The sequence below is a fragment of the Lichenostomus cassidix genome, chromosome 1Aa (genome assembly GCF_008360975.1).
Source record: "Lichenostomus cassidix isolate B80296 chromosome 1Aa, HeHo_3.0, whole genome shotgun sequence".
NCBI lineage: Eukaryota > Metazoa > Chordata > Aves > Passeriformes > Meliphagidae > Lichenostomus > Lichenostomus cassidix.
This window is the reverse complement of record NC_139480.1, coordinates 35,226,458-35,238,861: the sequence shown is the minus strand read 5'-3', so window position 1 is coordinate 35,238,861 and position 12,404 is coordinate 35,226,458. Positions and strand designations below refer to the sequence as shown.

Genomic DNA, 12,404 nt, shown 5'->3' with positions numbered 1-12,404 from the left:
AGAACAAGGATAATGACAACAGATCACAGTGTCATTGATTTGCTACACAGGAGACTGATGACTCGGAAAGGTTCCTCTTTAATTTCTGTATAGTATCCAGCCCAAAATAATTGCTCTCACTGGCCATCATTAATTTGTTGATTCCTTGAAGGCATTCCAATAGAAGCAGTAGATCTTAAAAGAGTAGGTAGCAGTTTTATGGACTTGTTCCTCCACAGCACTCTGCAAGTAAAAGGCAATGAGGAAGCATCTATGTAGATAGATAATAGCAATATACTGAACTTTGAAGGTGGGAGTGAAGAGAAGGAGGCATGCATGTGCAACCTAATGAGATGGGATGATCAACTCGCTCTGAAGTCTGTGGGAACCTTTCTAATAACTTCAATGAGAGTTCAGTCAAGCCCTAAAGGACACAAGTACAGCAGGTCATTAAGGCAGACTGTGAAAGAGCAAACAGGTCTTGAAGTATTTTGGAAGCATTAATATTAAAAAGTATGGCCAATGCAGTAAGTTTCTGAAAAGTGAGTCAGAATCTCTATGCTTTGATGAGAGTATTTGCCCCAGGTATGAAAAATGCTCTGGTCACAGGCACATTTCTAGATCATTCTATCATGGGAGAAGCATAAAATATGCTACTTCCTCATAGGCTACACACAAAAAGGGTAAAGAAACACGTACCTTGTACCGCTAGAAAGCTGGGGTACTCAGATTATTACTGACCATACACCATTAATTTCAAGTCCTGCTGGCTGCTAAGGTCAATGTGACTAATATATTTTAGTAACTCACAAAAGAGAAAAAACATCTTACACAGGTTTGACTCTCTCCTCTCTCCCATTTGTTTTCTGTTAGAGGGAAATCTCCGTACCTTTCTAATTTTACAAGAAGGGGTCAGTTCTCCCTCTACAGCCCACGTGTCAAGGGGATGCATGGATCCTGCTTTTCACTTCTATATAATCATTCTATTCAAGTCCTCATATGTCTCCCCTCACTCTCTTCAATTCCAGTCCAAAACTGTCAGATGAAGTGGCATGAAGTGCTAAGGAAATAGCTAAATATTTCATGAAATTTCTATGGTGGGATTCCTTTCTTAGGTGATAAAAACCCACTGGTATCTAGCACTCATTGTCCTCCAGACAGTAACCATTACAGTTATGATCATGCAGGAACTGAGGAGGAAGAAAATAAGTAGTAAGCAGAATAATGCACTTTTGAGGTCCAGCATATGGTTATCTAATAGAAAGAACAAACACTTTTATAGATCAATAAGGAAAATTTTAATGACAGCAACCATTTCTTAGCCCTGGTTCAGACTATGGATTGAGTTAAAAATGCTAGAATTCTAAATGTACTAAATCATACTCATCATATTCGCTTTGTTATACAATATTACATTTAACCTTCACCAAACAATAAAGTGAATTGCATTCATCAGTGATTTTATATGTGTTGCCCAATATAAAATACTTAGCACTTATGTACACATTTCTATGTAAAAGCTTTACATTATACTGTCTAAATTCTGCAATAATTATTTATCTAGATTGTTGCTCATCCTTCATTCCTCCTCCCTCCCTTCCCAGCTCTTTTTTTGCAATTCATTTTAAGCAGTTAAAACTGGGTGCAGAGCAACTAAACAATTATCTAGGATCAATTCCAAAGATACAGTTGAGGAAAACACAAGTATGCTTTATGAGATTCCACTGGGAGGAAAGTTTATTTTTACCTGATTTGTTAGACACCCATATAATTGCCTCTGATGAGATGTGGCTCGTATTTCCTACTGCAATTGTTAATGGAATCTGCCACAAGTAGCTGCAAGACAAAGGAGGGGGAATCTAAGAACAAAAATACTGAACTGATTCTTCTCACAGCAATCAGGGATCATGTCAAAGAAATCAAAACACAATCTCAGTAGCAGTGTAAAGATCTGTGGATTCTAACAAGTTACTTTGATTTTGAAATGCATTTGCTATTAGCAATAAAACAATGAAAAAGTCATTTATAAAAAAACCCCTCAACCTAAATTATATTTTACATTTTTCACACACTATCAACATATGAGTTTTTTACAAAGCTTTTCCTAGTTTAAGAAAATGCTTCGCAGAAGAGGAAATAATGATTTCTCATATAAAGAAGAACACTTTTTTACATTTACTTAGAAAAAAACCTCCACATAAAACATCTTTTGATTTGCAGGGACTTCAAAGTTTAAAAATACCATACTCTTCTAGCAGCTTCTTAAAAAGCTACAATGGGCTTTCACTGCTGTTGGTTTATAAAAACAGAATGAACAGATCTCCTCTTTGCACCATTTTTTACCATCTATGCATATGCAAACTGGACAAAACGTGCTACATGTGGGTTTGGTGATACTCTGGTATAATCAGACCCCAACTTCCCTATAGGGGAATACCAGATACCACCATACAGTCCCACTCTGATACCAAGTAAGGATATAATTTTAGACTGATTGCATTAAAATGGTGCAAAGATGAGTGTGGGCCAGTTCTCTCCTGCTAGTACACAGCATTGCAAAACTAGCCCATGGTACTAAAGGAAAAATTAGGTTTGCTCCTTTCCACTTACCCAGAAGTCTGCTCCGCTGAATTACAACCACCACCCAAAAGTTACACAGCTGCACTCAATGTAGGCTGGCTCCCAAGGGTTGCTGGCCTGACTTGGAGGCTGGGGGAGGGACAGACCCCTGCCCTGCCACAACCCTTGGCTCACAGCTCCCCACCCATTTGCAAAGAGCCCCCAGCACACACAGGAACATGTACTGCTTAAAACAGAATCATGTGCAGGGAAACACTTGTCCATACAGCAGTGATTCAGCAAAGATGGGGAGATATTTGGACAACCATACAGCTGAAAGAGGTGTGAGTGACACTAGAAAGGAAACATGGCATTTATTGCCATATGAGAGAAGAAAAAAGGTTCCATGTGGTTTTAGGTTCTCTGAATGTTAGTACCATGAAACATCAGGAAAATAAATTAGCTCTATTCCTTCACTGAAGAGAAACTCCACATAAGCACGTGCTCTGGCAGACACTTTTTGGGCAATTAAGCTGTGTCATTTGAAGATGCTATTGGCTTTATCAGTCTGCCCACCTCTTGCGCTGGACATTATCACACTCCATAGCACAGCCGGCAGAAAAGGATGACCATTGGTGCATTAGCTTGTCCAGTTCCCAATCTGGGGCCTTCACACAAGGTTACCTACAGTTTTGGCTTAACTAATAATCTGGACTGTGAACTGTAGTAATGAGACAAAAGTGTTAACTGTGTCCTGCTGCTTCTGCTACAGCAGCAATAACTCCTGGGTTCAACAGGTGAGGGTAGTCTGGAGATGTTGTGAAGTGATGCACCAAATTATATTCACTACTTTCCTAACTACCTTATACCTTACTAGACAACCACCAGTGTTTTAGAGACTGTTCAAAAAACCTCCTAGGAAATACATCACCTTTGAAAACATACCCTATTCTAAATACCAGGTTCTCCAGAATAAAAAAGATGCTGGGAAAATGTGATTGAGAAAAATCAGGCAAAATTTAGCATAGAGTTTGTACATTATTTGAAAGAACGGGAATACTGGTATGTGAAAAAAAAAATTTAAAACTGCATTTGCATGGTATTTTTATGGCCCTTCAACTCCTACTGAAATAGCTAAACTGAAAAACAAAAGATACTCCAAGCTGCATATGTAGCTGATTTAAGCACATATATACACATCCACTAATATTCAGGTATGAACACATACATGGACATCTGTTATGTTGAGAAGCAACTTCACAGAAAGGTATTCTGTACATTGTAAATTCTATACAGAGAACAATTTTATATTACCTTATATTATTTTATGTTGCCTCCAATTAAGGTAAATCCTATTGAAGTAAGGACAGATCCTTCTCTGAAAGGTGATCTTGCTGTAGAAAAAGTGTCACAAAAGCTACCCACCAGAAAGTATGTGGGATTTAGTTGGGAATATTAGTACTGGCAAATTTAACTTTTATCTCCCCAATATAAAAGACCTCCTGACATTCTTGGTGCTTTCCAGAATCTCCAAACCTCACCCTCTTGGTTATCGGTTTCCCTGAGGAACCACACATGTCCTTTTAATAGACATCTAGAAAAAACACATTTTTCTTACTTTTCTGCTGCTGTTCTGTTTATCTGTTTTCTCCTTCCATTCCTCTTCTATCTTGGAGAAATTTCTGCTGCTGTTGCAGAAGAAGCTGTAACTAATTTCTGTGTATGTGAGGCAGACACATCTGGCTCACCTTCCAAGAAGGCATCTTCCATTCATTGTTTGAATGATCTGTATGGACTGTGTTCTCCAGGTGTCACTAGAAAGAAGCTAACTTTTCATGCACTTTTCTATCAGGAGCTTTCTACTTTACAGAGCAAGGAGGAAAAAGGGGGTCCACTCACCTGCTTTCCTCCTGCTTTGCCTGAGAGTAGTGCAGACCTTCTATTTATTCTTTATATATTGAAAGCACCACCAGCATGCTCTCAGTATGTATCTGATTGGGGAAAAAAGCATCCCATTCCACCTGGCTATCTGCTGCCTGCTGTGACAAACCATTTCCAGTGACAATAAGAATCTAGCCTTGAGGACCCAGTGACCAGGGCAGCAAGACTTGAAACAACCCATTTAGTCCTCTTACCATGAAGATTATGTCTGCAGGACTCAGATGCCTGTACAGATAGCACACTCAGCCCCTGGGTGAAATGGTGATAATGAACTGTGTGTTCAGTCTGCCTGAGATGCTGCTCAGCTTCAGAGGTGTCCCACATAATGTCCCTCCAGAATCAAACCTGATCACTTTGACAGAGAGCTAAAGGCAAACTTCTTATTGTGGAAAAACGCACTGCTATTTGAGGAATTAAAAAAAAAAATCTCTGCAGCTGAGGAGGACAGACACCTAAAACTAGAACAGACATGTTAACATGAACTGTGTTGAACATAACATTGTTCAGTCTTCAAGAGATATAGGGAAAGGGGAATCTTCTTGGAAAGTAATATAAATAAACCTTTTCTTGCTGATTTACAAGTGATAAACTGCTTACATGAAATAGCTATACTTACATTGACAGGATAATGCACAATTAAAGGGACTGCATTGGTGGAGTTTTTTGTAGCACCATATCAATGGTGATCACTGAAGTGTGTTCATTCAGCTTGAAGAATAATCAGAAGGACTTGTTTCATAAAGTATCAGAATCTTGCGTCAGCCAAGGTACATGCAATACTAGAAGCTAGCTAATTATGCTCTGTGTTGATTATATTGATTTTTTTTTGTCCTCAGCATTACTTAATTACTAGATAGGTAGTATTAGTATACTTTATCTCACTTGGAAAAATCATCATTTGTAATAATTACTTCGTTACAAGTAATTTGATTTGTTACTTTGATTTTCAACAAATAAGAACTGAGATCCCTTTGTGCGCAAATCCTGAGATCGTAAAATATTAAACAAACATGATACTTCACACTTTTGCCTCTGATGGATAGTAATATTGTAGTAACATTGGATTTTCAGTGGAATGATTAGTTGGCTGCTTTTCAAAGAGCTATGCAAAGCCAGAAAAGGGGCAGTAGTTTATTTCCTCTGCTCACAAAATAAAGATCTCAGGTAATTAAAAAAGAAAAGGTAAGGTTCCTCATGTTTCAGATTTTGCGTACCTCTTCAACTACTTTTTCACATTAATGAATGCTTTTGCTGAAATGCAAATCCATACATTTTCAAGATTCATCTTCCCAGGAACCATAATATACCAAGTTTCCACACACTGCTGGCAGCGATCACCACATTCTTCCAGTGACATTTCTCCCTTCTCCCCTGGATTCAAAACTAAACAAAGAAGCTGAGCTATTCCTAGTCATTACTCACAGAACAATGAAAGTATCTGCTCAATATTCTGCAGCTTATTATCCTGCATTATAAGGAGTACACAAGTAATGTGATTGCTTCACATAAAGTGACAGAACATCTGTAACTAGTACCACTGTAGAATTCAGCTTACCTACTTTTTGCATGGCAGAGAAAGTGAACAACCACATGGCTCTTTTATCCTTCTGCTTTTACAGACCTCTGGGTTAAAGACTTCTAATCTAGCCTGCTGTTCTTTACACAGAAACTGTACTTAATCCTTCTTATTGTCCATGTCTTTATTTTTTTTACCTACTATTTCCTGAAGACCAAGTCTGGCTTGAGTGCTTTGAAGGCATGTCTATCACAGATTAAATGTGGTGTAATTATTTTCTCTTCTACATTCTTTATACTTTTTACAATGATCCTTTTCTACTAATCCCTACTGTTCTGTTTACCTGCTTGACCATGTCTGGACTGTGAGCTGATGTTTACAGAACATTACTTACCACAGGACCAAGATCTGTGAGAGAATACAGTTTCTTCAGAACCCACCACTGAGTATCTGAGTTAGAATTGCTTTCCCTACATGCATCACCTCATTATCAACATTAGGCTTCATCTGTCCTTTTATTACCATGTCGGCTACCGCTAAGGAATACATCTTTCATCTTGGTAGAGTAACACATGTTTTTACTACACTCACAAAACTCCTATTACCAGAAAATTCTTGACACCTCACTCTTTCACACCCTTTATCACATGGCTGAATAGGAAAACATTCAGCACAGGTTTCTCAAGAATCTCATGGCTATCACTCTCCACTGAGAAATTCAACCATTTAATTTTTCACTTTTTTGCTTATATTTCTAAACATATCTTCTCTCTTACACTAGTACAGACTAATATTTTTAGGAATCTTTAAGGAGGAGATGGACCTCAAAAACCACATTAAAAAACAGTTAAATGACAAGAAGCTACATACTTCTAGATATAGAAGATATGTATTTGTAGTCTGATTATATATTTAGCCAGGAAATCAAAGGAGGAGAACCATGGCAAGGCAGAAGAACAGAACAATGTACAGATTTAAGGAAAAAAAATACTGGTTTTCAGTACAGCTAACAACAGAAGAATGATGACAAATTTAAAATGCTTTGCACAAAAACAAATTAAGTGATTTGCTTCTTAGCAGGATATAATAAGCATAATTATTTTAAAGTGTAGTAGCAATCATAAACTTGAATCACAGAATGATTTAGGTGGGAAGAGACTTTAGGAGATAAAGCCTTCTGCTCAAATGTGATCAGAGCACAGGAAAACAGGTTTCACTGTAGGTACAACGTGGTATCAGAGGAGGATATACAGGCTGTATATTCAGTGGCATCACACAAAATCAATCAAGTCAATTGAGGCAAATGATTTGCCATCTGCTTTTTTTCCTAATCTCTCCCACTGCAAAGCTTCTACAGAATTACTTTCAGGAAAGCTTAACACCAAAAGCTGTGTGTACTTTCAAATAGCTCAGTAGGCTGAGAAATGAAATTGTGAGTTATCTCAGGCTGGAAGAACAGAAATCATGTACCCATCAGCTGGCACTGGTGAAATCCCAACCATCACTCTTCCATGACTCAGTTTCTCTGGGATATATTCAGTTGTTCAAGGTGATAGCAAATGAGCTGTCGTAGGATATTTGAGACATCTGCCATAGTCTGTAAGATATGACAGAGCACCTAAGGATGCTCTTGCCTGTACTGGCAGCACAAGGCAAAGTAAGTTACCTGATGGCACCTTGAATGGCACCAGTCACACCTGCAAGCAACTAAATGGGCCTCTCCATCTGCTCAGCATTGACAAAGAGACCTTCCATAATTAAACGTTTCCCTATGAAACTTTTTCATTTCTAAGTGCAAAAGGCAAATTTTCAAAACCAACCTGTTTGTAAGAAAGAGAAGGCTTCAGCACAGATTTTCAAATACAGTATTTAAAAAAGGCTCTGCTGCAACATTTTATAATTACTGTTTTAAATAAGAACTTCCAGTTTGCTGATTCAAAAAATTGCAGGAAGAAGCTGATATGACTGAAACTGAAATGTAAGGTAGTTAAGTTACAGAATTGAAATGTATGTTCTAAACCATTTTTTCCCCAATTTTTGCTTTGATTTTTGTCCTGATTCAGTGCAGGGAAATGTTTTGATACGTTGAAAATTTCTGTGGGATGGGAATCCATTTCTTGTTCATCGGTAACACTTACTAATCTTTGTGAAGTATTTTGAGAACATAACAATCCAAGACCTCATATCACTGAGGGATATGATTAAAGCTATTTAATACAGAGATAAAGTGAGGCATAAAAATAGTTTAAGAGTAAAAAGAATTTAAAAAAAAAATCCAAGAGTAAAATTGACTGGTTAAGACACCTACCCCCTTATTTTAACCACCAGAACTTAATATCAAAAATGCCAACTCAGTCTCTTCAATTAAAGATAACAATCTGGTACACCCAGAGTGGCTGACGATAAGAAACAGAGAGCAAGGATTCCTTGGCTTATTTTCCCGTTCTCAGCTCTCTCCAGATGGAAATGCTGAAATCTCATGTGTGTAGACACATATGCTCAGGTGAGCAGCACTGAGTCTGAGAAGGGAACACCTCCCCAGTGTGGCCCTTGCAAACGCTGGCAGTTCCCTGAACAGGGGTGCTGACATAGGCATTTCTTATTGAGGGATTATCCTGCTATGAGTCATCTGCATGAACTTATGTTGCTAGGATTTCAGAAACAAAAAAAATCACAACAGCAAAGTAATGAGAAAATCTGACCTTTTGAAAGCAAGTAAATTTACAGAACAAAAACTAAAGATCTGTGGTTTTACTTCTGTCAAATACCTGGCTGATCTCCAGAGACATATACAAATAATGGCGAGCAAAAGAAGCATTTAGATGTACGGCTGCAGATGGTTGTGGCTAATGACTTTAATGCTTATTATAAATTAAAAGGCATAGAAAGTTGATAACATGAACTAAGTAAAGGATAGTGTGATGTTTGGATATTGAATCAGTATAGAAGGCAGACAGTAAAGATCGCTCATTGCTTCTTGTCAAAACAAGCACAGTTTTGGTTTGCAAGATTTGCAAGGTTTGGGCTATTACTTCATAGTAGCTGATATGGAGCTATTTTTTTTTTTTTTTTTACTTTTGCTGAAAACAGTTTTGATAACACAGGGATGTTTAAGCTATTGCTGAGCAGTGCTTACACAGCACCAAGGCCTTTTCTGCCTCTCACCACACCCTATCAGCAAGGAGGCTTGGGGTGCACAAGCAGCTGGGAAGAGGCCCAGCCAGGATAACAGAGCCCAAGTGACCCAAGGAATATTCCATATCATGTGACTTCATGCTCAGTATATAAAGCTGGGGGAAGATGGAGGAAGAGGTGATGTCATGGCATGTGTTTCCCCAAGTAACTGTTAAGCATGATGAAGCCTGGCTTTTCTGGGGATTGCTGAACACCTCCCTGACCACGGAAAGTGGTGACTAAATTACTTGTTTTGCTTTGCTTGTGCACACAGCTTTTGCTTTCCCTATTAAGCTGTCTTTATCTCAAGAAATGAGTTTTCCCACTTTTACTCTTCCAATTCTCTCCCCCATCCCAACAGGGTGAGTGAGTGAGTGGCTGCATAGGCTTTAGATGCTGGCGGAGGTTGAACACAACACAAGCCAAAAGAAAGCCTTCTTTTCAGTGAATTTTGAATGTTAAGATAGTGAAGGTTCAAAGACAAATTGTTAACAGAAAACCTGAAAGTGTATTCAACTAATCTATAAAAACCACAAGCCTTGTTGCAGTGATACCTGGAAGCATCTATTCCTAGGCTGAGAGCACAAGCACATGTAAGGTGGTCAGCGGAAAATGAATGGAAGTTGTTGAACAGCAGAACAGCTTCAGAGCTTCCTACTACAGAAAAAGATTACATAAGAAGCAGAACTCAGCAGGATACAATTGTGAAAGCTACACTTTCCAGAAAGATTGTGTTGGGAAAGATAATTTAAAAGCATCATAGAGTTTTTCACAGGTTTTTATACAGTATAGCATCTCATTCAGTAAGGAGTAATTCAGGTTCCAGGGGAAGCTCATGTGAGTATCACAGGAAATCACACACTTTTATTAACTGCAATTCTACAAGAGTCTTAGTTCTGTTTAATGGATAAGAAGCTGACAATATATTCATGTTGTGAATATCATTCTCACAAGACTGAAAAACACAGAGATTTCATTAGATTTAATACATGCCAGTAAAGTTATTCCAGGCTGTGCCCAGAGGCATAACACAACAGAAGATGTTATTCCCTCTCTCACAATTATTACACCTCCTACACTGAGACTGGGTGTCAAGGGATTCATTGTACCCTGTGAGCATGGAAGATGGCAGACAGAAAGGGAAGATTTCACTGATTTTGTAGCAAAGACAAAAGAAATGAAAAATGGATAAAGAAGAACGATTTGAAATAACCGAGATCCCCTGAACACAGCTTGAGGTATTCACTGTTCATCTGCACATGCCCAGTGTGATCTTAATTCCTGTGTAGAGAGTGAGAACAAAATGTTTAGTACAAATAACGGTGGGAAACAGGTGAGTAACACTGATAGATGCAACTGATGAAGTTGGATTCCCCTACAAGGGGGATGAAAGAGCAAACAGCAGACTTTTTCATCAAGGAACAAGTTGCAGTCAGCCAACATGAAACCAGAAATGACAGTACTTTAGTTGTATTAACAGGAGAAGGCCTCCTGGTGTCTGATGGGACTTTAACAAATCCTGCAGATTGACAGTGTCTTACTGAAACACTGTCTGCAGCGCAGAAATGAAACAGCAGGGCACAGTAACTGGGACACACACCACATTAATTGTAGGATGCATATCAAATATTTGTGGGGTTTAAGCAAAATGAGGAAAGGAAATGGTGTTGAGATCAGGATTCTGGTGTTACAGGGGTTCTGCCCTCATCCTAGACTAACAGACTGGTCAACAATAAAAAGGTAAGCTAAGGCAAAAAAAGGGACAGAGAAATTAATAACACGAACCATCTAAACCAAACACCTTCACCTGTCAAACCCTGAGCTTCTTGTATCAGTTCTTCTCTTCTTTATCACTAATGCCTCAACTATGCAGGTGGTTACATTTTTCAGTCAGACTAACATACCATCCAAAACAACCCAACAGGGTCAGGTCTTGATAGGCTCTGCCAGGCAGATAATGGCTTCACCACCTGGTGGCTCTGAATAGGCTCCACACGTGCTGTGTCAGAATTTGAAGAGTATTTAAAGTTTTTAATAGAAGTGAACTTAGCAGATGTCTCATGGATGAACAGAAATCAATTTGTAGAGCAGTCTTGCCTCTTAACAATTAAGGTTTATCTATTTTGTCTGAGGTTTTCAAAGGCTCTGATTGGATGGGCAGCTGAATACAGCTAATTTATATTTCAGAAGGAAGAAAAACTCTGGGATTTGGAAGGTATTTGGAATTGTGAACCTATTATAATTTTGAATACAAATTATGCTTAGCTGCACACATGGTGGAAACTGAATAATCTCTATAGTTTGGAGAAATATTTAAAATTGCATGAAAGTGAGTAGGAAGCTTATATTCTAGTCTTGAAAGAGGCTAGCACATCTGAAATTACTTGCTTCTGATGGTAAGCTTCTTTACTTGCAGCTCTGTCTCAATACAGCTGCTAATTTTATATATTTGTCTATTATATATGCTTTCATTTAGAAACCCGTATTAAAAAGCAATCATATTGGTATACACTAAATGAAGGGTTGATAGTTGCTTATAAGAGCAACTATTTATAGTACAGATCATGGATCATTTAGGTTTTTTTCTGTATAAGAACCTAAATACAAAGATATATAGAGAAAATATCTTCAGTGTCAGTAAAGTATTGCTGGAATGTATTTCAGAGGTATGTATTTTAATACAATAATTGACACTATAATTTATCAGTAGTCATAACAGTGATTAACATGTTTAACAGCAATGTATTAAAGATGCAGATTTTGTAGTTATCCTTTACTCTGCCATGGTCCTAATTCCTTCTTCCAGATTCTTCTGGATTTTGCAAGAATCTTTGGAATAATTTTCAGAAATAAGTAAGTTCTAGAGCTGAAAAAGGGAAAAAAATTTACATTTTCCAGAAGTGTTACGTAAAACATAATGCCCTTACCAATGTAACGACGACACAAAGAGACAGAAAAAAAAAGGTTCAGTGCTGTAACAGAAGCCCTAGCACAAAAGAGTTCATGTGTGGCTCTGCTCTGTGGATCTGCCTTAAGATGACAGCCTGCATATTCTGTTAGAAAACAGCTGTATGTCTTCGGCCATCCTATCTAAACTTCATTATCCTTTGGTTTCTTACGGGTAGACACAAGGTAATTTAAATATGTAAATTTTAATTTAATTACCAAATTTGAAAAAAAGACAAAAAAACATTGTCTGATAACAACATAACATGATTATCTGATTACTAAACCT

The 12,404-nt window shown here is 37.9% G+C and overlaps 1 protein-coding gene across 1 annotated transcript in view; it reads right to left on the bottom strand.

Annotated features, from left to right (window-relative positions):
- The window catches only part of TRHDE (thyrotropin releasing hormone degrading enzyme), a 193,662-nt gene that overhangs the window by 48,004 nt on the left and 133,254 nt on the right, over positions 1–12,404 (bottom strand). Inside the window, exon 10 of the mRNA XM_085045076.1 lies at positions 1,727–1,815. Within this exon, the coding sequence (XP_084901202.1) occupies positions 1,727–1,815 (89 nt within the window). The remainder of the gene's footprint in view (positions 1–1,726; positions 1,816–12,404) is intronic.